We start from the raw sequence: 27,212 nt of genomic DNA, 5'->3' as shown, positions 1-27,212 counted from the left end.
CGAGACAAAGCATCTGCCACCACATTCTTCTGTCCCTGCACATGGACAATCTGGAAGTGAAACTGTGACAAGATGTTCGCCCACCGCGTCTGCTTTTACCAAAGCTGCTTCTATGACAAGAAGTAGCGCAAACTCTGATGGTCTATAAAGACACTAAAATCCGCTCCGAGTAGGTAATGTCGCCACTGAGTAAGAGCATGGACAACCGCCAAAAGCTCTTTCTCATAAATCTGTGCTGTCATCTCCGGCCTTGAGAACAATCGGCTCTCGTAAACAATGACATGGCCTTCTTGCATTAAGACCGCACCCAGACTACGACCACAAGCTTCACAATATACTTCAAATGACTTCTGCAAGTCCGGCAAAGTCAAAACTGGTCCCGTAGTCAATTTCTCTTGCAATGTCTGAAAGGCACTCACCTCTGTGGGTCCCCACGAAAAAAGGACTCCTTTCTGTGTCAAGATATGCAAAGGGGAAGCAACCTCTCCAAACTTTTGAATGAACCGCCTGAAGTACGAACACAGTGCCAAGAAGCTTCTAACTTCATGGACATTCTTCAAATCGCGCCAATCATGGATAGTCTCTATCTTGGCCGGATCCATTTGCACTCCTGCTGCTGAGACAATGTGTCCCAAAAACTGTATCTCTAGTAGGAAAATTTCAAATTTTCTTTGCATTAATCACTAACTTGTGATCTCGTAATGCCTGAAAGACCTGAAGCAGATGATCTCTGTGTTTTGCCTCATTCTTAGAGAAAACAATGATATCGTCAAAGAAAGTGCCAACAAATAGCCTGTACTCTCGAAAAAATCCTGTCCATCATCCGGTTAAATGTCACAGGAGCATTGGTTAAGCGAAAAGGCATCACCAAAAACTCAAATAACCCAAAAGTCGTCCAAAAAGCTGTCTTGTAGACGTCTCCCGGCGCGATTCTGATCTGATGATATCCACTCTTCAAATCAATCCAGCTAAAGCACGAGGATCCCTGTAATCTGTCGAGTATATCATCGATCCTAGGAATCGGAAATCTGTTCTTGATGGTGATTTTGTTGAGAGCTCTATAATCGATGCACATTCTCCAAGATCCGTCTTTCTTCAAAACCAACAATACTGGAGAGCAATACGGTGAAGTACTAGGCTGGACAAGACCCTTTTCCAAGAGGTCTTTCACTTGGTTCATAATCTCTTCATTCTATGCTCAGCTCACACGGTAAGGTGGCCGGTTCGGTGGTGTGCTTCCAAGTATCAGATCAATGGGATGACCTTTAGGCCCTCTAAAAAGCAATCGGCATGAGTGTGGAGAATCTTGGCGTTCTTTAGGTCAAAACATATTCAACCTTTATCCATCGTTCAGTTCTCTTCCAAAAGAATGAGTAAAGAAACTAAAGTTCATCAAGTACAATCTCTGAGCCCTTCAATTGTCAAAGTCGCTTTCTCGGCCCGGTAGTCAACCACGGCGTAGTTCTTGTGTTACCAAGGGATTTCAAGTAGAACGTCACTCACGTGCCCTGAACACCTCTGTCATTGCAAACGACGTTTGCCAATGCTCGGCGTAATGGCAACATCCCGTCCGAGTGCCACACAAACTACCTCCGCCTGTCGGGCGTAATTCCAAATCGAGCCGCCAATTCCAAGTGAAAAGAAGTTGGCCTTGACTCCTTCAAAAGAGCTTCCTGATCGTTCACTTTGCCCCAAAAACGGCAAAGTTTTTGCTTTCATTCATTTGATTCGGTTCAGGCCCCACGCATGTGGTACCATGTCTGCTTTTTATCTGCCTTTTCTGCCACGTCTCTCAGCTGCTTTAGAACTTTCTGGCCTTTCTTCGTCTTGTTCATTCGGTGCCTTGTTAGGGCACTTCGCGGAGATATGTCCATGTTCCCCGCATCCAAAGCACTTCCTCTCTCTGATGAAGCGAGCTCTCTCCTCAGGAGTAGGCTTGGGTCGTGCATCCTTCTTTTCTGGGTTGCTCTTTCTCTTTCTACTTTCATTCGCTGAACTTTGTTCGGCTCGTTGTGTCATGACCTCATCGGTGGGGTAGGTCAGACTGCCAGAGTGAATGGCAAAGCCCCGTTTCGCATGACTCATCAACTCCTAAATATAAGCTGACTTCTGTTCCAAGCAGTGATCTCGGATCTCTGTAGGTAGACCCAAGGTAAACCGCTCCATCTGTTCTCTAAACGAGATCTTCTTGAATGAAGAGGCGGGTAGAAAAGAGCCCCAGAATCTCTCGCAATAAGTATCCACTGTATCTCTCTTGGTCATCCGAAGATGGTTCCAAGCAGCTCGTATATCGCGTTCGTACTCTTGAGTCAACCAAGAAGAAATAAAAAGCTTCTTAAATTTCAGCCATTTAACTGGCGCAGTCTTGTTTAAAAGAAGCGTGGACCACCAAGTTCGAGCATTCCCCATAAAATAAGAGGCAGCTCTCCGAATCTTGGAGTGCTCCGAGTAGCGTCCTCCCGCGAAAGCAATGTCAAACTGCTGTATAAAAGACAAAGCCTTCGAAGCATCTTTATATCCTGAAAAAGTGTCATACTGGTTGGCTTTATAAAAATTCTTCTTGTTCGCATAAAACTTGCCCTCATCAGAGTCTGAACTATATGTAGACGAGTCCTCGGTAGAACTGTCACTCACTGGGCGAGATTTAGACCTCTTTGCCTTTTTCTTGCCCTTTCCGAAGCGTTGTTTCTTGCTTCGCTTTTTGCCTTTTCTGTCTTCTTCGCTTGAATCTGAAGAGCTAGAAGAACTGTCAGAAGAAGAAGAAGAAGAAGAAGAACTGGGTACTCCTTCAAATCGAACACGCTTCTTCTGTTTCTTTGCTTTATCAAATGTCGACTGACGACCCAAATAACCCGGGAAGTCAGTGCCTTTCTTCTGCCTTTTGCCGTGCTTTTTGGCTTTGTTCTGGGCGTCAAAAAGCTGAGCAATCCGTGCATCAACCCCCTCTTCTAATTCCTTCTCTGAAATATTCCTTGCGAGCAGAAGGTTTCTTGAGAGCAGGTTTCGGGGGGGTGTTGAGGTTTTTTGCCACTGTTCGTGCACTTCCTGAAAAGAAGTCTCGCTCATATATTTTGCCAATTCGGGTCCTTCGCAAAACTGAGCATCATCTTTGTTGCATCACCGATCAATTGACGACGCTTCATCTCTCGTTGCTCCGTCTGAGTAGGCCGAGGCGGGCCATACTCTCTGCCGGAATCTTCGATGTGATCCCTGCCCGCATCTCCAGATGCAGAGGGAGTCGACTGATCCTTGCGTGAAGCCATAGGTGCCAGGGAAAAAAAATTGGGGATCAGATTTTCCGTAGAAGAGAAATCGGCCGTCCTCTGATACCACTGTAGCAGACTTGGACACTCCAAATCAAGAATCAATCACGACAGCACCAAATAACCACTTCAAAACAGTGCACAGTTCACAATAGATTTGCACTGGCCCGACAGAGTTCCGAGCCTAGAGATATTGGCCCCAAAAACTGGCGCCCCTTTCGGTATTTCTTTATGTATTAATCAATTCAAAGTACAAAAGTGGTTCGGGTCTCACTCTCAAACTCTGCGTCCAGATGCTCTGCAGAGTGTGAGCCGTCACCACTTATTTATTGTTTACAAGGAATGCCAAAAGCAGAGCCCCAAAAGCTTCAAATTAAAAGCCTAAAAATAAAAGCAAAATCTCTTCGCTCTCTTGAGCTTTAGGAAAAATAAAGGAAATATTCTCTCTCTTTCTATCTTGAATTGCGTAGAGCCAAAAAGCAGCCCACGCATTTCAGTCAACGCAAATTCCGGAAGATTCCGTACGGTGTCACATCATCATGTCAACGCTTTTTCCTGGATTTCAGCTTGCTGCCCTTTTAGGGTTAGGATTAGGGTTAAAGTTAGGGTTTTTGGCAGATTTTAGGGTTAGGGTTTCCAGAATTAGGGCTTTCAGCAACAGTCAGGGTTAGGGTTTCCCGCATGCTCTCGGGCAGACACGTCATCACTTTGTGACACTATGCACTGTAAAAATGCTCCTGATGGGTTCTTACTGAAATCTGATGGTCATGCTGTGTGCAACCAAAGGATATGCATCTACTCTAAGTGCCTGGACATGCACGGTCTGTGAACAGACTCACAAAAGTGCCGGAACACTTCCTAAGCTAGACTGACTGAACTGAACTAAACCCTAGTCATGAAGTAGCTTGTCCACGTACACATAGGGTTAGATGTGCACGTGACACTTGATGCAAAGCCCCTAGATCTGGGGATGTCTCCGCAACGAAGTCACAGCCACAAGTCGCCTTCTTGCTTGCTGAAAAACACAGCCACCCTCAGCCCGCCACGTGCTCCGGATCCACTAGGCATCGTCCACCCTAGGCTTTGATACAATTTCAAAGTACAACGGAAGAAGTGGTATCAAAGAAGCACGTGGAGCAGCCGGTCCTTCTTCTCACGGCAAAATGGATTCCGAGAAGAATTAGACGACTCTATCTGCCACCTTCAAAGCAAGAGGTGGTACCGAAAATTCAAGAGGATTAGCAGAGAACGAGTATGGGCCACCTCGGCCTTTGCAGTATCAACTCATGGAGATGCAATGTCAACAGCAGGTTGAAGAGTGCGCAAAGCAGGTGCTTCAGTTTGCCAAGGATCCACAATATGCCAAATTTTTGACCCGACACCCGATGGATGAAGTGCATACTCATTGGCAGAAAGCCATGGAGTGGCCAATAAAACCGACAACCAAGAAACCTCCTGTCCCAAGGATGTTTATTGAAGATGAACTTGAGGACATCGTCAAAAAACAAGTCAACCAACTATTTGGGTCAAAGGAGAAGCAATTAAAGAAACATAACAAGGGAATTGACTTCCCTGGTTACTTGGGCCGAAAATCCTCGTTTGAGAAAGCAAGAAAACAGAAGAAGCGTGTACGCTTCGGAGCATTGTCCAGTCCGTCCTCATCTTCTTCTTCTGACAACTCACATAGCTCATCCTTTTGTGACTCGAGTAATGAGGACAAAAAGGGCAAGAAAGGACGAGCGGATTATATGTTTTATTCAAAACGAAAGCACTTTTACAGGGCCAATCAGTGTAGTTTTCTCAACGACAAGGGTGAGAAGGCCAAGAAATTCAAAGAGGGTGGACACACAGTAAAGTTTGATACCTTTTCAGGGTTTCGAGATGCTCGTAAGGCTTTAGCCTTTATCCATCCAACAGTTTGACAGAGCATTTTCTGGAGGCCACTATACAGAACACTCCAAGATTAGACGAGCAACATCCTTTCTGAAAGGCAATGCACGGACATGGTTGTCCACTCTTTTGTTACGAAAAGAAGCACCGACCGAATGGCTGAAATTCAAGAAATTCTTTATTTCTTCATGGCTCACTCAAGAGTATGAAGGAGATGTGAGAACCGATTGGAACCACCTTCGGATAATCAGAGGTGACACTTTGGATGCTTACTACGAAAGATTTTGGGATACTTTCCTTCTGACCTCTTCTTTCAAGAAGATCAGTTTTAAGGAGCAGATTGAGAGGTTTTGTTGTGGACTTCCCAAAGAAATCCGAGACTATTGTCTTGAGAAGAAGTCAAAGTCCATTCAACAATTGAAGGGACATGCCAAGCGGGGATTCGCTATGCATTCAGGTAACCTGACTTACCCACCAGATGAACATTCGACCAGTCAGAACAGAAACAGACGACAAACAGATACACGAACTCGACTGACAGAAGACCAAAAAGATGAATATTTCAAAGCAGGAAAGTGTTTTCAATGTGGAGAACAAGGACATATCGCTACACAGTGCCCCAACAAGGCACAAGAATGAGGGTGACTGACAAAATGGAAATACAACGGGACAAGGAGATACTCGTTCCAAATTAGATTTTAGATAGACCATTATGGATGAATTAGCATTATTTGCAGTATGAATTTATGAAATAAGACTTTTCGGAAGAAGATTTTGAATTTTTGGATGAAACCTATATTGTATGGAAGAACCTTTTATTTGTGAGCATATAACACAATTATATATGAGATAATGATGATGGCTTTGGAGCGGTGATAGCTCCCAGATGAATCTGAATTGAAAAAGAGCAAGAAGATACTCGGTCAAGAACAGATATTGACTTTCCAAGACAGGGTGAACGGTGGTCCTTAGTTAAGAACCATCCGGCATTGAATGCGAATTGGATGACATAGCAAATACTCCTCACATTTGGAACTTTACCTCGACGCTTTTGATCTAGCTATGACTATTCCAAGAGTTCCCACAGATCAGCGGGTTGAATCTGGTGCAGGCGGGACAGCACAAGAGGCAATTACTACACTCCTTTGTCACAGATTATCTCAATGGAATAAAGTCACTGATTTCCCTTTGGGTTTTAGGGACACTGATGGGCTGACAATATTCTGCTGAATGACTTTATGAGAGAAGTACTTCGACATGGGATCCCCGAAAATGATTACTCACACACGACACTGCTTGAGTGGAATGATTGACCAAATGACTGCAGCATTTCGATCTCAGAATCTATGGACGTGATCGCAAAATGGGATTAGTTAAATCGACATCAGGGAGGCCCGGTGCAGATCTAGATGCGATTGCTAAATACGTCGCCAAGATTCACAGGTCCTAGATTCTATCTGATGTGGATGTGAATGTGAATGTGATCTGCATGTGATGTGATTGTCGTCTTTGCACACGTGCTGATTGGTGTCGTCTAGTGTGTCGGTACTTAGAGTCAGTGTCTACTGAATTGGTTTATGGCCTCTGTCTGTTTTGCAGGCGTAATCGAGGGCGACTACAATTCTTTCAAGAGGGGGGTATGTCACAAAGTGATGACGTGGCATGACCACCCGGGTGGTCAATATGGCTGACGTGGCATGCAGTACGAATGCTGACGTGGCAGACACTACGGAACCCTCGGATTTTGCGTTGACATGCTGATGTGGCAGACTATACAAACAGTCCCGTAAATCAAGCTGATAGCTGTACGGAATTTTCGTAAATTGCGCTGACTGCTTTTTGCAGTTTTTGGACCAAGTTGCTATTGGGATTACTTTGCTATTGAGTTTAACTGCTTTTGGGCTCTGCTTTTGGCATCCCTTGTAAGAATAAAAGGACTCTTAGGGGCCTCACTTCTCAGAGCATTTGGACGCAGAGTCTGAGAGAGGAGGCCCCCTACGGGAGTAGTACTTTACTCAAGATTTCATACAATAAAGAAATACTGAAAGTGACGCCAGGTTTTGGGGTCAATACCTTTGGGCATGGAACTATGCCGGGCCATGTCGACTCGAATTGAACTTTGATTTAAGTTGTGAAGTATTTCAGTGAATCTCTCTCCCGTGTCGCGACGATAGATTCTAGACTTGGGGTGCCAGCTTGGGCACCCATCTATATCCTATCACATGTGGCTGCTGGCATCATCAGTCCAGGGGCATAATGAGTCTCTGAGAAGAATATAATGTCCATCTCCCAAAAGCTATCCTCAACCTAGAAGATCCATTACAATTCCAGGCTACCATCTTCAATATGGTTCCATAGGTCTCACACCGTCATGTAGAGTGTCGCTCTACAATCACCACCCGACCATCTCTGTAGAAGGCAGTCTTTCCCTTCTCCCTTGCTGCTTTAATCTCTGGCATCACCTCTCTCATGTGAGCTAGTTGCGAGAGGGTGGATCATCACGAGAAAAATACCCGTCTTCTTGAGGGTAGGCCTCTTCTTCAAGAAGAACTCCTCCTCCAAGGAGGGGAAACGTAGTATGAGTGCTCTCTGCTTTGAGGACTCTCCCGGGCCTTCGCACCCTCCATGCCTTTGTGTGTAAAGGCTTCTCCATTCCCATCATGGACATGAGGCTTGTGACCTCTTTTTCAACATTGTTGACATCCTTGAGGACGTTGACCCTCACATGTAAGGCACGCAGCCGCCTACTTTGCTCTTTTTCAAAAGTCATGTTAATGATGGCAGGCGTCCACTTTCTTTTGTGTCTTGGTGATGACCTCGACCCAAGATGACTTCTTTTCCTCCTCCTCCTTGATGAGCCATACTTGTTCTTGAATATATATATATATATATATATATATATATATATATATATATATATATATATATATATATATATATAGAGAGAGAGAGAGAGAGAGAGAGAGAGAGAGAGACTGTTGAACCAACCAACTGGGCAATGAATTAGTGATCATACAATGGAGGCTAGGTGTGTTTATATACTCCCCTCAACAAATTGCCCTACCCAAGACTTTGACAAATAAGTAAAATGAATACCCCTCACCAAGTGAAACACGAGCAGTTTCACTAACAACAAGTTACCATAGTTTTAGTTTCAAAGTCGCTAAACTCACGTTTCGGCCTCACGTTTTACTGTGCTCTAATTTTGGACTGAAACGTTTCGTAGTGAAACGCCACGATTTAGAATGAAAAGTTTGGGCCTTCAAACGTTTCGCGGTTACGCTAGTGCATAACAAGTGCTTGAGCTTGTATGGAGGGCGAGGCTACACCTTGACGCCCCCCCACAGGGTTGCCCCTCGCTTAGGGGGAGATTGTGGAGGGGTTTGCGAGAGTGAGAGAGAGAGAGAAAGGACAAACCCTCCAAGGGTAACTCTACTACACAAGGGTACAAGGCTCTGCACATAATGCAAAAATATAGGCAACCCCCTCCACTATATAGGGATCTACACTCCACGACACTTAATGACCCAAGGGAGGTGGGGTCGACGTGGCATGGCATTTTGTGTGGATCTCGAGGAAGAGCAACAGCTAAAAAAAAGTCAACCATTTGACCCACCCCCCTCGCGCCTGAGTTTCAAACCCGAGACCTCTGCTTCGCGGCCCAATGCTTTAACCACATGCCCGAGTGGGATTCCTTGTTCCCCAAGCCACTTCACTTCCTCATAAAGTAAACTCAGACAGAAAAGGTAAGGGAGGAAGTAAACACAAACAAATCGCACGGCGTCTAGGTTTCACATTGCTTGCACTTCATTCAATACTTTGTGGTATTTAGTGTTCAAGGTCTACATCCCCTCAAATACCCATGACCCAAAACAATGGGAATAATACGAGAAAATAACTAGAAAATGGAGCGACCTCTAAAAAGGGTACAAGTAGTAGACTAGGGACAAAATCCAGTGAACCCCTCTACGCTTGAAATCTAGAAAATCTTTACAAAGCCAAGCACATCCACAAATTCGGCCTCGCTCGGTAGATCTATGTCACGTGCACATCTAACCCTATGTGTACATGGACAAGCTACTTCATGACAAGGGCTCAGTTAGCCTAGCTTAGGTAGTGTTCTGGCACTTTTGTGAGTCTGTTCGCAGACCGTGCATGACAAGGCACTTAGAGTAGATGCATATCCTCTGATTGCACACAATCAGATTCCATCAGGAGCATTTTACAGTGCAGAAAATCTATTTTCCCTATTTTAGCCATTTTTCACTTATTATTTTTAAGTGACTTTTGTTGGGAAACTGGGTAGGGCAATTGAGCCAAGCATATATAAAAGAAAACCTACCGCTAGTGGATTCTGGCAGAAGAAGGAAGGAGAGCACAGGCACCTACTTGCAGCAGGCCCTCCAGAAGACTTCTCAAGCAAGAACCCCTACAAAGCCCTGCCATTTTCCATCAGTAAAGCCCAGCGTTTTCAGCAGCCAATTCCGTAGCAGATTAGCCCGTTGGTCCAGCGTTTTTCAGCCCCTTTGGACAGCGTTTTTCAGCCTGGCTTGCTGGCGATTTTCAGCCTTGACAATCACCGGTAGAACCAGCAATTTTCAGCCCAGATTAGCAGCATTGTTTTTGCATGGCTGTAGCAACATTTTTCCAGCCCTAAGAGCAGAGTTTTTCATCAGTCATCAAGTTTGCAGATCAGCCCCAACTTGGTGCAACAGGGACCGACTCACAGCATTCAGTTTTCAACCTTAGCATCGTCATCATCGTCCGCATCGTCGACTTCGACATAGCATCACTTAGACTCACAGCATCAGCACCTTGTATCAGATTTGTGCAATCAATAGCATAGACCTCTCGCGCCATCGAGAGAAGGGCCCTTGAAGGAGGGTTTGACAACTCATCTGGTGTCGTATTCTCTTCTCTCTCTATCTCTCAATCTCAACACCTTCACTCACAATGCCTGCCACTTTGTTGGTGATCATTTGCACTCTATCACTAAAGGTACGGAAGGCTCTCCCTTCCTTAAGTAAAAAGAACCCTTGAGCACAGTTCAAAGCACTCGTCTTGAGCAAAGTTCAACATTCACTTCCGTTGCACCCAACATTGGTATCAGAGCTTTGGCAGTGTTCTGTATCACTCAAGGAAAGAACCACAAAATTTATTTTTTTAGCTTGTTGCGGTCGCACGTAACCCAAGTCCACTTGGGCGTGTCGATTTGTAATCGTGTTTTTGAAGAGTGACAGGAAACCCAAGAAAGAAGGGCTTGTCCAGCGGCCAATCTCCCCTTGTGCCTCTTTTCACTCATTGAGAGCATACCGTGCACTTAGCGACCGGCCAATCGACGTGAGGTGTGAAAAAGCAACCTTGGTGTGAGCGCAAGGCCGTCAAGGGGTGCGCCCGCGGAAAAGAGAAGAGCTCGAGTAAAGAGAAGATCCTTCTCTAACACAGATTGCAAGCTAAAGAAGAACCTCAAGAGTCAAGACCCTCAAGAACCAAGACCCACAAGAACCCAAGGTCCTCCTAAACTTAAGAACCCAAGACTTCAGTGTATAATCATCACCCGAAGCGGAATGGATACTTTGCTGGACATGATGTCACAACAAGAAGCGAATCGCGTTGCCTTGGAACGCGAGCGCAAAGCGCGCAAAGAAAGAAAGGTCGCCTTGGAGCGTGAGCGTGAGCGTGAGCAAGCACGCTTGGTGGCCGAAGAAAGACGAGCGGCCTTGGAGTAAGAGTGTGAGACGCAAAGAGAACAACACATGCAAGAGTTGATCCGACAGGTGCTCACCTCGAAGTCCGAGCCGGCCAAAGATGTTGGTAGTTCATCAAGTGGCGCAAGCCGAGATTCGGACTCCAACAACCCCGTCACTGAGAAGTTGATGTTCAGTAAGTATGATGGTAACATGGATGCTACTAATATTCAATCTTGGTTGCTTTTCATGAACAATCCGCATACATTCGTGCTCATTCATGATGAACAATCCGCATACATTCGTGCTCATTCATGAGTGAAACGTGCTCAACATACAATATGTCATGCCTAGGAAAAGGGATCACATAAAGACGCTGACTAAAATACAGGAAACGATCACAAATCAAACACTCGAACAATGCGTGCTGACAAATCATGCGAACACATAGTACTTCCTCTGAGGGTTCTGTGGATCTAGGCTCGAGAGCCAAGATCGATTCTTCCTGAAGGGATTCTTGGGACCTAGGCTCGAGAGCCAGGCTCGATCCTTCGTGATTGATCGAATCTACAACGAGATTAGCTTTGCTAGAAAAAGCATCAACTAACTCATCATCCTTGTGAACAATCACATTATCTTCATGCAAATCATCATGCTCGCGAGAAATCACATCTTGATCATGCAAATCATCATGTTTCTCATTGTCATGCAATTCTTCATGCAAATCATCATGCTCATCATTATCAATCAATTCATCATGCTTCTCATAATCATGCAAATCCTGCATGTCATGCTTTGGAGAAGAAGAGACTGAGAGAGTCTCCTTCTCCTGAATCCGTTCAATCTTGTCCTGCACATTAGCAATGAGAGAGGGAAAATGAACAACTTCCTCTCCATGAATGACAATGGGAGAGTCACTTTTGGCATTGAGAGTGAAAGTGTTAGCCTCCCAATCAATGAGAGGGTTAAGCTCACGAAACCATCGAATGCCCAAAATCATATCACATCCTGAGAGAGGAGAGATAAAAAGTCTTCTATGGAAAGCAGTTTGTTGAATGTAAACACACCAAGACACTCTTGCGTGATGAGAGAGTCCATACCGGGAACAAAGCCAGAGACCTCGAGAGGAGATTTCTGACTAACCTCTAGGCGGCTCTCTCAACAAGAGAGGGACTAATCACATCATGCATACTACCTGGGTCAAACAATATGACAAAACGCTGCCCCGTCATATGACCATAACATTTAATAAGAGAAGCATCAATGGGAGGGTCATGAGAAACTTGGGACACACTCGTGTTATCATTAATTGCATTGACAGAGGAAGTGGGTTCTGTGGATTCTTTAGATTCATTCGATTCAAGCTTAGGACATGTTCTTTTTATGTGACCCTTAATGTGATAATGAAAACAACGACCTTCCTTAGAATAAGTGCTTTGCTCTTCCGACGTGATGTATCCTCCTAAAATTCCTTGTGCTACCTTTTCATCTCGAGTGAGCTTAGGTTTAGCAATTGTGTTAGCCTTACCCTTAGGTTCATTGGAAGAATTCTTTTCTGAGAGACTGTAGGAAGATTGGTTAGAAGAGTTACCGTTCTGACCATTCTTATCGTTCTTACCGTTCTGAGGATTTTGAGAAATCTGCGAGATACTTGTGGAAGTCTTGTTCTCCTTAGGCTTTCCCTTGTTGTGCTTCATCTCCTGTGCGAGAGCAATCGCTACCGCCTTGTTGAGATCGATTGGGTCGAAGACTTCTACATCAAACTTGATATAGTCGTCTAATCCAAAAAGGAATGTAAAGTGTGAGCTTTGTCCTAAAGTGTGAGTCAAGGAGAGGAGAGTGGATTTATCCCACATGCTGTGGAGCAAGGCTGTGGAGCTACTTAAAGCTCATTTCATGAATGAATAAACAACAACTCCATTTTGCACTACATGCTTGTCTATGGTGAGCTTGTGCTAAGCTAAGTCAATACTCAAGATTGTGTTTATGAGTCCAAGCTAATTCTATCTTGAAACCTAATTCACTTGAGTGATAACCTTGCTTACACACACACTCACGTACTGACACTATGTTTCTCTTTCATCCACCATAGCTAGCACGATCCAATTCCTAACATTTGGTATCAGAGCTATGGTGTGCTAGCTAGGACTGTTGTTATGCATTTGTGTGTTAGTACAATTAGCATAACTCTATCATCATTAGATAAATCCATTTGATTTGCTCTTCTATTGCATACCGCATGCCTAATTAGTATTCCATTGCCTAGCATGAGCATGTCCTTGAGCTAAAGACTCTTGTATCACCATCTTATGTGGATTTTGTTAGCATGTGTGGATCATGCATCTTCAGTATCTTGTCATAGTCCAAACCTCAAGGGGAGGATTGTAAAGTGTGAGCTTTGTCCTAAAGTGTGAGTCAAGGAGAGGAGAGTGGATTTATCCCACATGCTGTGGAGCAAGGCTGTAGAGCTACTTAAAGCTCATTTCATGAATGAATAAACAACAACTCCATTTTGCACTACATGCTTGTCTATGGTGAGCTTGTGCTAAGCTAAGTCAATACTCAAGATTGTATTTATGAGTCCAAGCTAATTCTATCTTGGAACCTAATTCACTTGAGTGATAACTTTGCTTACACACACACTCACGTACTGACACTATGTTTCTCTATCATCCACCATAGCTAGCAAGATCCAATTCCTAACAAGGAATGCCTCTTTGCGTTCATCATCCGACTTGCGTAATTGGGTACCTAGCTGCAAAACACGATTAGAGAAAGACATAACCGGCATACCACTTTGCTTGAGAGCGCGTCAATCGTCCGTCAATCGTGCGAGGTACTGAGGTGGCATAAACCGCACCTTGAGCTTGTCTTGGAAATCAGCCCAATTGAAGGAAAGGGGCGTGAATTCGTCGGCTTCCTCTAGGTGCGCGGCTAGCTGTGCCTCTTGCCATGCGTGGTACCAATTGATGGCATCACCGGCAAGGTACATGGCTATCGTCAAAACTTTGCTATTTCCTGTCTTCTTAGTTGTCGCAAAATAAGCATTAAATTCATGCAACCAAGATGAATAACCGCATCCGTCTTACCATCATACTTCCTGAAAGTCAACTTTTCTGTGACTGGGTTGTTGGAATCCGCATCGTGGCTTGCGCCACTTGAGGAACTCCCACGATCTTTGGCTGGTTCGAACTTCGAAGCGAATACTTATCGAACCAATTCTTGAGTACGGAGTTCTCTTTGAGCCTCACGCTCGGCCTCCAAGGCCGCTCGTCTTGCTTCGGATTCCTCCTTTCTTTGTGCTTTTCTTTCTTTTCGTTCGTCGCGCTCGTGTTCCAAAGCAATGCCAGTCGCTTCTTGTTGTATGGCAATTCTTTCGTTTCTTTCTTCGCGCTCGCGGTCCTTGGCTTCCTATCGTTCTGCTTTTTTTTCTAGTTGTGCCATCATCTCCATCATCGACTTGACCATCACCTCCATGGGAGTTGGTACAACTCGTGGCGTAGATGGAGAAGGGGGAGGGTTGGAAAAATCCCTTGGTGGGGAAAACTCTTCGTCGCCTCTCTCATGCTCATCACCTATATGCGAAGTATCCATTCCGCTTCAGGTGATGACCATGCAATATGATCTTTGGTTCTTAAGTTCACGAGGAACTTGGGTTCTTGAGGGTCTTGGGTTCTTGGGTTCTTGAGGGTCTTGAGATTCTTGAGGGTTTTCTTTCGATTGCAATCTGTGTTTGAGAAGGATCTTCTCTTCACCCGAGTTCTGCTCTTTTCCGTGGGCGCACCCCTTGGCGGCCTTGCGCTCACACCAAGGTTGCTTTTTCCCACCTCACGTCGATTGGCCGGCCGCTAAGTGCACGGTTCGCTCTCAGAGAGTGAAAAGAGGCGCAAGGGAAGGCTGGACAGGCCCTTCTTTCGTGGGATTCTTGTCACTCTTCAAAAACACGATTAGGAATCGACACGCCCAAGCGAACTTGGGTTCGTGCGACCTCAACAAGCAAAAAAAATTATGTGGTTCTTTCCTTGAGTGATACAGAACATTGCCACAGCTCTGATACCGATGTAAGGTGCAACGGAATGAATGTTTGAACTTTGCTCAAGATGAGTGCTCCGAACTGTGCTCAAGGTTCCTTTTTCTTGGGGAAGGGAGAGCCTTCCGTTCTTAATGAGAGAGTGCAATGATCATAACAAAGTGAATGGACACTGTGCATGAGAGTGTGAGACTGAGAGATAGAGAGAGAAGAGAATACGACACCAGAGACGTTGTAAACCCTCCTTCGAAGGCCCCACTTCGTTGGCGAGAGTGGTCTACGATTGATTGCACAAAGTGGTACAAAGTGTATGCTAGGTCGATGTCGAGACAGGGATGACGAGACGGACGCTATGGGTGAAATCTGCTACTCTTTATCTGCTGATTAAAAACACTCAAGGCTGAAATCTGCTGCAAATCAAAAACGTTGGATTGGGGCTGATTTCTGCTGCTGAAAAACGCTGATTTGGGGGCTCAGGTCTTTAGGGCTGAAAACCGATGGTCTTCATCTGCTGAAAATTGCAGGTCTTAGGGCTGAAAATCGCCATGCACAAGGGAGGGCGATCTGGCTCCACAAACGCTAGGGCTACAATTCTGGAAAACGCTATATGCTCGGAACTTCTTGGCGATGAGGCTGGGATGAAAACGCTAGGGCTGATGTGGAGGGAAAACGCTAGCATGGGGGATCTTTGCTTGGAGGGAAAATCGCCACCAAGGGGTTCTTGCTTGAGAAGTTGCATGTTGAGCGGTGGAGCTCCTGCTGCCTCTTCTACCAATTAGTGTTAGTCTAGATTTGCTTATATACAAACTTACTCAATTTGCCCTACCTACTTTCCAACAAAAGTCACTTAAAAATAATAAGTGAAAAATATCAAAAAGAGGTAAAATAGGCTAAATGCACTGGAAAATTCCCCTGAAGAATTCTGATGGATTCTGATGGGAATGCTTATGATCATGTTGTGTGCAACCAGAGGATATGCATCTACACTAAGTGATTGGGCATGCACGGTCTACGAATATACTCACAAAAGTGCCGAAACACTTGCTAATCTAGACTGACTGGACTGACTGAACCCTTGTCGTGATGTAGCTTGTTCACGGACACACAGGGTTGGATGTGTCACGTGACATATATCCTCAATAGGCTCAATGGGGCAAAGGTCTTCAGTAAGGTCGATCTCAAGAGAGGATACCATCAGGTACGGGTATTCAAAGGCAACATCTTCAAAACCGCTTTTCGCACAGAGCGAGGGCAATAGGAGTATGTTGTTATGCCTTTTGGATTGACAGGTGCCGTGGGTACATTTAACCGTCTCATGGTAGGCCGTTTTGGCAATATGGTTGGTGTATGTGTGTTCATCTTTCTTGATGATATTCTCTTTTTTTTTGCATAGTGGGAACAACATGAAAAGGATGTAGAAAGGATATTGACCCGTTTAGATGAGTGTCAGTTGTACATTGCAACTAAAAAATCTAAGTTTTTTCTCACTGAAGTTACTTATCTGGGTTATAACATTTCTGCAGAAGGTGTCAAGTTAGACCCTGCGAAGGTGGAACAGGTACGTAATTGGGATTTGCCCAAAACTGCATATGATGTGCGTTCTTTTCTTGGTTTATGTCAAGCATATAGTTCACACATAGAGAATTTTGCACGCATTGCCGCACCTATGACTAATGTTTTGAAAGGGGTAAAGACTCGCTATCAGCGCGTAGACTTGCCCGAAGCAGCCATTGAGGCTTTCGCAGCTCTCAAGGTTGAGGTGACAGAAGCACCGTGTCTTATCCTTGCCTCTTGGGATGACCCCTTTGAGGTATGGACGGATGCGAGTAATGTCGCCATAGGTGCTGTGCTTCAGCAGCATGGTCGTCCAGTAGCTTTCCTTAGTCGAAAGTTCAATAGTGCAGAAAATAACTATTTTGTTTATAATAAAGAACTTTTGTCTGTCATTCACTCTCTTAAGCATTGGAAGCATTTTCTGTATGGTATAGAGTTTACAGTTCGCACAGATCACCAAGCCCTCAAGTGGCTCCAGTCTATGCCTAGTGCACATTGGAGTGATCGCCAAGCACGGTGGTCACAATTTTTTGAGCAATTTGGAGGTTTGATTGAGTATGTGCCTGGAAAAGCTAACCCTGTTGCAGATGCGTTGAGTCGCAAAGAACAGATTTTGGCTCTTAAGTCAAGATCCACAGTTTCTCTTCAGGGTGCGTCTTTCAACAGCATGAAGAACCAGTATGCGGATTCCGAGTTTGGTAAGCAATGGTTGCAGGCGCTTGCTACCCAAGGGCCCAACAACTATCTCATTTGTGATGGTTTGTTGTATTTTCATCAACGTTTATGTGTGTTAGCCCTCTCTTAGGCCAACCATATTGCATGATGCACATGACTCGCGGGTGGGCACAGGGGAATCAACACCACTCTGGAAAAAATAGAAAGATTCTTTTATTGGCCTAAAATGCAAAAAGATGTGTTTTGTTATGTCACACAGTGCACTATTTGTCAAAAAGTAAAAAGCTCCTCGGGGTAAGCAGCAAGGCCTCTTGCTTCCGCTGCCTATTCCCGATGGACCTTTTCAAGATATTTCCATGGATTTTGTGACTAACCTTCCACCTAGTTTGCATTCAAGGAACACTCAACGTTTGACAATTATTGATCGTTTCAGCAAGTTTTGCATGTTGATTCCTTGTAAGGCCACGGTCACCGCACAAGATGTGGCACAGTTGTTCATAAAGCATTGGTACCCTCTCTGTGGTTTGCCAAAATCGATTGTTTCAGATAGGGATGTTAAGTTCACGTCCAATTTTTGGCGCGCACTCTTTGAAAATTTTGGTACTAAGTTGAATTTTTCATCGGCTTTTCGTCCACAATCAAATGGTTAGACAGAGATTTATAGTCAGTTAGCTTTTGATGTTTTAAAGTCATATGTACATGATCAGAAGTCTCATTGGGAGCTCTATCTCCCATTGGTTCAGGCTATTTTGAATAACTCTTTTTCCTCTGCCATTGGTCGAACTCCGTATGAGGCAACTTTTTGCCGTCCGTTCCAGTCACTTTTGACTCGCTCGGTCAGTCAAATGCCTGATGCCAATGCTGAAAGTCGGTCATTGGATAAGATTTCTGAGAGTGTAAAGCTTCGGCTAAGCAAGGCTCAAGAATCTTATTCACGGCAGGCTAATAAGCATCGTCAGGATGTTTCGATCAAGAAAGGGGGTGTATTTAAGAATCATGAAGCAACGTCTTAAAGTTGGAAAGAAGTGTCCAAAGTTGTCTTTTCGAATGTATGGTCCTCCGTCATTAAAAAGATAAATGAGGTTTCAATGAAATTGCAATTGCCTAACTCATGGTCAATGCACAACGTTTTCCATGTTTCTTGGTTGAAAGTGTTTCAGGGAACACCTCCACAGGACATTTCAGAAGAAGAAGAACCGGAGATCATCGATGAAGTAGAAGTCATGGAGCCGGAGCAAGTGTTATTGTATCGGTTTCACCATGGTTCAAATAAGAAAGTGAGATAGTAATTTTTGAAGTTTAAGGATCAAGGAACCCACGAGACAGTGTGGGTTGATGAAGAATTTTTCAAAGATTATCCCAAGTTGTTGGCAGCCTACAAGGAAGCCATGCAGACCGGTACCAGTACCTCACTTTAAAAAGGAGGGGATGTCACGTGCACATCTAACCCTATGTGTATGTGGACAAGCTACTTCATGACAAGGGTTCAGTTAGCTTAGCTTAGGAAGTGTTCTGGCACTTTTGTGAGTCTATTCGCAGACCGTGCATGACCAAGCACTTAGAGTAGATGCATATCCTCTAATTGCACACAGCATGATCATCAGCATTACCATCAGCTTCCATCAGGAGCATTTTACAATGCAAAAAACCTGTTTTCCCTATTTTTAGCCATTTTTCACTTATTATTTTTAAGTGACTTTTGTTGGGAAACTGGGTAGGGCAATTTCCAAGCATATATAAAAGAAAACCTAGCGCTAGTGGATTCTGGCAAAAGAAGGAAGGAGAGCACAGGCACCTACTTGCAGCAGGCCCTCCAGACGACTTCTCAAGCAAGAACCCTTGCAAAGCCCTGGCGTTTTCCATCAGTAAAGCCTAGTGTTTTCAACAGCCACATCCGTAGCAAATCAACCTGTTGGTCCAGCGTTTTTGTAGCCCGTTGGTCCAGCGTTTTGCAACAGACAAGACAACGTTTTCAGCCCTCGCTTGACAGCGTTTTTCAGCCCCTTTGGGCAGCGTTTTTCAACCTGGCTTGCTGGCGTTTTTCAGCCTTGACAATCATAGGTAGAACCAGCGATTTTTAGCCCAGATTAGCAACATTTTCAGAGGTCTACATCAACGTTTTTGCATGGCTGTAGCAGCGTTGTTCCAGCCCTAAGAGCAGCGTTTTTCCTCAGTCATCAAGTTTGCAGATCAGCCCCAACTTGGTGCAACAGGGACCGACTCACAACATTCAGTTTTCAGCCTTAGCATCGTCATCGTCGTCCGCATCGTCGACTTCGACATAGCATCACTTAGACTCACAACGTCAGCACCTTGTATCAGATTTGTGCAATCAATAGCATAGACTTCTCTCGCCGGGAGGGTTTGACAACTCTTCTGGTGTCGTATTCTCTTCTCTCTATCTCTCAGTCTCAACACCTTCATTCACAGTGTCTGCCACTTTGTTTGTGATCATTTGCACTCTATCACTAAAGGTACGGAAGGCTCTCCCTTCCTTAAGTAAAAAGAACCCTTGAGCACAGTTCGGAGCATTCATCTTGAGCAAAGTTCAACATTCACTTCCGCCACACCTAACAATCTAGATATGGAAACCCAAGACATGACCTCTAACACTAGCATGTCCATGCCCGCTAGTTATATTGTTCTATTTATAGCATTCCCTATCATGTTCTCTCTCTAGCTTAAAGAGGTGTATGGTACATCAAACTTTCACAGTGGAAAGAGAGTTTCTTGCCAAATGCCTCTAGCGCTACCAAAAAGCCTAACCCAAGAGAACATGAGCAAACAAATTCAAGATGAGTTTGTTAGTTGAGAGCACCACATGGAAACCTTTGTGTGTAATCAACCTTATGTTTTAAATAAAGAATAAAAAATTTTAGCCAATCGAATTTTGATCATAATGCCCACCAAAATCTAGAGCAAGATGTTTCCACGACGTTAGAGATTGCCAGAAAGCGTGCTTGAAACATATGTGAATCCTAACTAAAAGGCCCTAAGTTGTAAATAAAAAAACCAACCTGTTTGGAAAGTATTGGGCAAAGATTAGCACATTTCAACTCACATGATCGACTTTGTCTGTCGAACGTGTATAGGATTGACCATTTGGTATCAATCATCGTCCCATTATTTTACCCTTCTAACTGATAAGTCTACTTCTACAAAGCCTTTGCCAGGCACTAGCTTTCTGCGTGGTTTTCACTTCACATTTGATCTAATAATCTTCTGCACAATCTCAATATTATCAGGTATGGTGGTACAATCACTGGAAAGAGCAATAGCAGCTTTGTTTCTCTTAACATTCACATAATAGCAATGGATGTGCTACACAGTGAGCTGGACAGAAGCCTTCTCATTTCACAAGGCAATACTATTTCATTGTAATCATGACTTAGATCAAAACTGTGATCAGAGAAGAAAAAGTTCTTAAGTCAAGGTGTGACAAAGAAAAACGATCTTTAACGGCTGCACTACAGAAACCTAATCGCCTTCTGAAAGAGAATGCCAAATCGTTTGCTTATAAGAACAAAATAGAGGAGCTTGCCTGAGAGGTTGCATAAGCATTTCTTATGTTGTCAAGCAGACCACAAAGGGCGAATGAGTTCCGAGCATCCGTATGCAGCACAGTTGTCAACTGTTGTACAACTTGCCGAAGTTCAACACACAGGAAATTTGGATCATCTGGGCTCTCTTGAAGCACGTTGGGTGGAATCCCTGCTGCTTCTGCGGCAGGACACGTATCCGTTTCAGGGTCTGAGAGGGCGACTTCCGGGGTCTCCGAGGACGTTGAAGGAGCAGCAGCATCGTCCGGTTGTCCGGATCTGTTCTTCTTTTTTTTGTGCTTCTTTCGTTTTTTCTCCTCCATAAGAAAGATGCAGCCATTGTGAATGCTGGCACTATCTTTTGTTAGCAACTAGTCTTGTTTGGTTGGCCTTGTCGCATGACAATTTATTGGCACTGCCGTTAAGGCAGTGTCTAAGGGGAGGAAATTTGTCCCCATGGCCATAGGAGCTTTGGCCAATGACGTTTTGCCATGGAGGGTTTTTTCTTTAAGTTGGACGACATGCTATTTCGGTTGGGGTTTGTGGGCGTAGTTCTATACCAAAAATATGCTCAAAATTCACCCAAAATTTTATCAACTTCTTACCAAATCTTATTTTCTCAATTTTGTGCATATCTTCATAGTGTTTTTTGTTTGAGATAGTAACTAATTTCTCAAAGTTTTTCCTCATGAGCTTGACATCTTCTCTGCTTGAAAAGAGAACATTTATGCTAGACATGGAATCTTTAACATCAAAACATGTATGGTAGCAACTTCTCGCCATGGAAAGAACAAATTTAAGATGTTCTTATCCAAAAGATGCAGCTAAAACCTTTGAAAGATTTAGCATCTAAGCTTGCTACCATTTTTTACGAGGATTGTCTCAAGTTAGGTGCATTGATTTAATTTGCAATCAAATTACACTTGGAAAAATTAGTGTACTTCTTTGTCATTGATAAGAAGACCATTGCAAGTGGTTTGGAAGAAATGTGATACTTATAAAATAGAGACCGCTTCTAGCAAGGTTTACCTTATCAAGAACCTCTTTTGACTAAGAATGAAAGAAGGATGCATTGTTACCTCACATTTGAATGAGATCAACATTACTTTAAACCAATTAAAAGGAGATGTGTATTCAATATATATTCTTGTTCTACTTGCGTCATGGGACATGCTTATTACTAGCAATTTTGCACTCGCTTGCAGTACCCTAGCTTAAGGAAAGTCTTATGAGAGAGGTAAGTCTTGTGACAATTGTAGTTAGTTCAAAGGCAAAAAGGACATTGAGTGCTATCACTACGAGAAGAAAGGGAATTATAAGAAGAATTGTTGGAAGTGAAAGGAAGAAAGACAAGCATGTTTATGGCAAGAAAGAGAACAAAGACCATGTTATTGTAGTCACCAATGATAATGGAAATGTCTTATTGTTTCTTTATTCCTTGCATCTTTTTTTATGAGCAAAGAAGGCTCATTGACCTAGGGTTGGATCTTCATGTTACTCCTCATAGAGAGTGGTTCTCTACTTTTGATTGTAGTAGTCATGGTAGTGTACTTGGGAAGTGATTTTACTTGTGACACGATTGTTGCATTGATTCTCAGCAATGTGAGATTTGTGTCTACTCTCTTCAAAGAGCCTTACGTTAAGAAAAATTTGGCCTCTCAAAGGGGCCCAAAAAGGATGTTTGACTCTCTCTCTCTCTCTCTCTCTCTCTCTCTCTCTCTCTCTCTCTCTCTCTCTCTCTCTCCCCGGTGGGCAACTCACTGAATTTCATGAGGCTACACCAAAATCCATCTAGTGGCATATTATTAAAAAAAAAATTAGGTTTCAGGTCCCTTCTACATTCACACACTTTGACAAATTTAGAGTTGATTCATAGAAGTTGTGGCCTCTGCATTAAAATTCTGATGTCGCAAAAGGTTCGAGTGTTGAGATAGATTTGTCACATCAAGAAATGGAATCTTTTGGAATATGAGAAATTGCATGGCATGAGGATCATATAAGGTCAATTTTTCACGAATTGTATGATCATAAGGTCTACATCAATGGCAAGAACAGTCGGTTCTCCTTAGAAGAGATACAATATCTAGGCCATATCATGTCTGAAGATAGTTCAAGGATGGGTCCACGATAGCTTAAAGTGATAGCGGATTAGCTTATTCCAAAGAATCTTTACAAGCTTCAAAGTCTCATTGGATGTACTCTTATTTTCAAAGATCCATAAATTATTATTATTTTGACTAGCTGGCTCATTACATGATTCTACCAAGGAGAAAGTTGAATAGCAATGGATAGAGTGAGAGCAAGAAGCTCTTGCAACTCTCAAACAATAGATTAACTCTCAGACCATGCTAGTACTACCAATCCCACAAAGTCTTTTAAGATCCATTGTGATGCATGCAAAAATATTGTTTAGGAGCACTCATGTTACATGAGGGCCATGTCAGCTCCCTAGCCCAGTTGCCCCCAAGGTGCATTCAAATCCTATTGGATGGCCATAGAGGTGGACCAATAAGAATTAGGCTAGAGTAAATCTAGTTTAATTCATTTAAAAACACTTGATAAAAGAACTAATAAGAATTAAGCTCTCTAGAAGACTATTGGATAGTCTCCCAAAGGGTCCAATGAGCATTCATCAGCACAATGGCTTGCCTGATTCCTATTGGCCAGAAGACAAAGGGATCCAATGAGAGTTTAATTGCATTAATTACCTACCTAAGGCTCTCAAAAAGGGGAAAAGGGGACACATGTCAAAGGCTATCAATTATGCTTCTCAATTATCATTGGCTAAGCTTTGCAGGGTCCAATGGGGTGCCAACATGAGTAAAATCCAAGAGGGGTTGGAGAGAGAGGGGGCTTATTTTGGCAAGGCATTATAACACACACTCTCACACAAGCTCATGTGTGAAGCAAGAAGACTCTCTCTCTCTCCTTCTCAAGCTTTAATGGAAAGATCATCATCTACTCCAAGCTTGTGAGAAGGGAAACCTACACCAACAACTCTTGGCTTTGTGATGCAAATCCAACCAAGAGCCAAGCTTCAATGCATGCTCATCTCCTCTACCATGCTAATTACTAAGCTATGCTAAGATTTTATGTGAGTGATTATGTGAGGAGATAGATTTCTTTCTCGTAAAACTACTCCTTCTTCCTCTCAATCTACTCTCATACCCTGCTAGCTCTCACCATCTTCGAAGGTGTGTGAGGTCTTGGGTCCGAGACCGTGAGGGAATTGATGTTGTGTTTTATAAGTGAGTGCATGGTGCTTGAATCTTCCATCTTCATTGCACCAGCAAGTTATTGAAGGAACATAAAGTATTGTATTGTAAAATGTCTCCCTTGATGGGGGAAACCTATAATACAAAGCCTTTTGGAGGGGGGACCGGCTCCATGTAAATCCGGTCCTCAACTGTTGTCAATAGCTTAATTTCTCTCTCTTTTCAAGTATTGTTCATGCCTATCTAACTAGGTGTTATGCTTTTTGTTGCTCTCTCCATCCAAGCACTCTTGTTATGCTCATTAGGAATCTATTCTAATGAAATGCTCACTATGTTTATGCTATTTTTTCCTACTACACACAAGTTACTAGGCCATTAAATGTTACATTGGTATTAGAGCACAAGGTTTCTCTTTTCTTGCTCAAGAAGGGAGGTCATCAAGCTAGCTATAAATGGTTGGTATCTTTAATTGCACTTGAGTAAGTAGAATAGGGATTTTTTAGCCTTGCAGTGCGCCTACTTCGTGCAAATAACGGGGCATCACCGTCGAGAGCTATGGTCTTAATAGTGGAGTCCTACGGGGCTTGCCTATGACTTAACCACTATTAAGCTATTAGAAGCTAACAGGAGCCGGTACTGTTTTAATTTTGAAAGACCCTCTCTTCTATTCCTTGCAATTAATGATATTCGAGCCATGGGTATAGGAGCTTGAGTGCTTTTCTAAAGGGGTAAAGAGGAGTAGCAACTAGGGCTTGAAGAGCCAAAGTACACATAAAAAAGTTTACACCTAAGTTAGAATGGTTGGCAATAGTAAAGAGAGTGAAATTTATGTTGATAGCCTTGATTTTGCTAATGAGCAGGCAACTAATGATGCCCCTATGCTTGTTAACTACCTTGTTTCTAGGTTTCAACAAGCCATGGGCAATCCATCCCTCCAACGTGAAGTGCAACGGCACCTCCGTGCTCATGGGATTCTCCAAACTCCCCACCAAGAAGAAGAAGAGAGTACCTAGGAAGCCTCCTTGTGAGACTTCCAAAAGAGGCCTCTCTCCTATTCGGGAAGAAGAAGAGGATCCGTGTACGAAGGGCTCAAAAATCTACTACTTGATGATGCATCTCCTTCCCAAAGGAGAACTCAAGAGCCCCCACCAAAAGAACGAGAAAGAAGTGAGTCTCCTGCCACCTCGGTGGAGATGGCTCCACGAAAACGGCAGGCAAAACGCTCTCCATCACCTCCTAAACGGAAAAGACCATCGCACACCTCTCCACACCATAATTCAAAGAGGGATGGTAAAAAACAAGAGAAGAAAAAGGCGAGAAAGAGGTCACCCTCTTCTCCATCTTCTTCATCCTCTTCCTCTTATGAAGAAAGTGATGGTGCATACAAAGAGGAACAGGGCAAGAAAAAGGCGAGAAATAGATCACCCTCTTCCCCATCTTCCTCAAATTCTTCATCTTTTGAAGAAAGCGATGGTGCAACTTTTGAACCACCAAAAAAAAGAGGCCATAGGAAATCCTATACCGCGTGGAAGAGGTCGTCCAAGCTCAAGAAGTTCAAAGAGGGAGGAAAGAACATCTCTTTCCTTACCTACGATGGCACCTTTGGTACTATAGACAAAGTGTTGGCTTTCATCCAACAATTTGATGCGGCGTTTGGAGATGAGGGCTTCACGGAGTCCTCTAAGCTACGTCATGTAGCTATGCATTTTCAAAAGTCCGCCAGGCAATGGTGGTCTAGCCTACGGGCAAACAGTGAAGCCCCACGAACATGGAAAGCTTTAAGAGCTTCCATCATGAAGCAGTTTTTGGCTACCGATGCCAAAGACAAAGTACTCACCGAATGGCGAAGCTTGAAGCTCTCTCCTTACAAATCTATTCACAAATATGTAGACAAGTTTTGGGACTTGCATCTCAAAGCCACTGTCTTCAAAAAGATGGATTTTGGAGAGCCAAAACAACAATTTTGTGCGGGCTTAACTGAAGATATGGTGGAGTATGTCAACTCCCAAAGGCCACGCACCATATCTACAGTCATACACCATAGTGGCTTCACGAATCAATTTCCAAACAGGGGCTAAGAGAAATCTTAAGTCCACGGAGAAGAAGGACCGTAACAATGAGCTTAAGGGGAAGGACAATGTCCAAAAGTCTCCTAAAGGAAATGCCAACAACAACAAAGATAAGGAGAAGGAAGTTTATAAAAGGCAAAAATAAACTCTCTCCTGAAGAGCTTGATCGTTATCGTAAAGATAATCGTTGTTTCAAATGCAGCGAGCAAGGGCATGCATACCGTGCTTGCCCCCAAAAGAACACCCACCATGAGCCTCCTAGAGCTACCTTGGTTGAAATCCAAGAAGAGGAAGCTCACCACAAAGGATCTCCTCCATGCCATGTTTGGGGAAAGGTAAGAGAACATAATGCTTTTATTCTCTTTGACCATGGTTCTACTCACAATTTCATATCCACATAGTTGGCCACCAAGCTATGCATCCAAGCCTATGAGATGGGAGATGTCCTACCCGCTGATGGTGCTTTCAAGGGGCAAGAAGCTTCAGTCACTCCCTTAATCGAGAAATTGAGGATCCATGTCTTAAGTTACGTGGACAAAGACGACTTCTTTGTCTCTCCTCTCAAGCATGAGGACGTAATCCTAGGGGCACCATGGTTTGATCGCATGGTTGCCAATGATAAATTCCCTTAAAGGAAAATCTACTTTAGGTTTAGGAAAAAAGATATGTACATAGATGCGAAGGAGTTGGGTAACACCATACCCATTGTACATACGCGAGCTTTCAATAAGTCAATAAAGAGATCTATTTTCGTGTACATGATTTTTATTAAAGATTCTCAAAATGAACCTAATGCTTTAGCAAAAAGAAAATTTAAACAATCACAAGGAATTAGAGTTATCCAATTTTCTCAAGGGGTTTCAAGATGTTTTTATTGACGACATCCCTTGTGAACTACCTCCTAAACGAGTCAATGATGACCATGCAATTGAACTTCTTCGAGGAATTTCACCGCCTAATAAACCTCCTAATAGAGTTTCTCAAGCTCAACAAGAGGAGATTATGCGGCAAGTGCATGAGTTAGTTGAGAAGGGCATGGTTAGGCCTAGCTCATCTCCATTTTGTTCACCCGTGCTATTAGTTCAAAAGAAAGATGGCACATATCGTATGTGTGTCCACTATAGAGCACTAAATAGGATCACTATCAAAAATAGGTTTCCCGTTCCACGGGTAGAAGACCTATTGATAAGTTGCAAGGGTCCACCTACTTCAGTAGGATTGACCTAAAAAGAGGCTACCATCAACTAAGGATAGTTGATCAAGACATTGTAAAGACCGCATTTCGCACCA

The 27,212-nt window shown here is 43.6% G+C and overlaps 1 protein-coding gene across 4 annotated transcripts in view; it reads right to left on the bottom strand.

Annotated features, from left to right (window-relative positions):
• The window catches only part of LOC147440195 (uncharacterized), a 71,960-nt gene extending 50,983 nt beyond the window's left edge, over positions 1-20,977 (bottom strand). For all 4 annotated transcript variants that reach the window (XM_086529973.1, XM_086529975.1, XM_086529976.1 and 1 more), the window contains exon 1: positions 20,641-20,977. In XM_086529973.1, coding sequence (XP_086386099.1) covers positions 20,641-20,961 — 321 coding nt within the window. In that variant the 5' untranslated portion in view covers positions 20,962-20,977. The remainder of the gene's footprint in view (positions 1-20,640) is intronic.
• Between the last annotated feature and the right edge of the window lie 6,235 nt (positions 20,978-27,212).

This window comes from Adiantum capillus-veneris, chromosome 15, assembly GCF_014529385.1.
Source record: "Adiantum capillus-veneris isolate H3 chromosome 15, ASM1452938v2, whole genome shotgun sequence".
In the NCBI taxonomy this organism is placed as follows: Eukaryota; Viridiplantae; Streptophyta; class Polypodiopsida; order Polypodiales; family Pteridaceae; genus Adiantum; species Adiantum capillus-veneris.
This window is presented reverse-complemented; position numbering and strand designations above follow the sequence as displayed.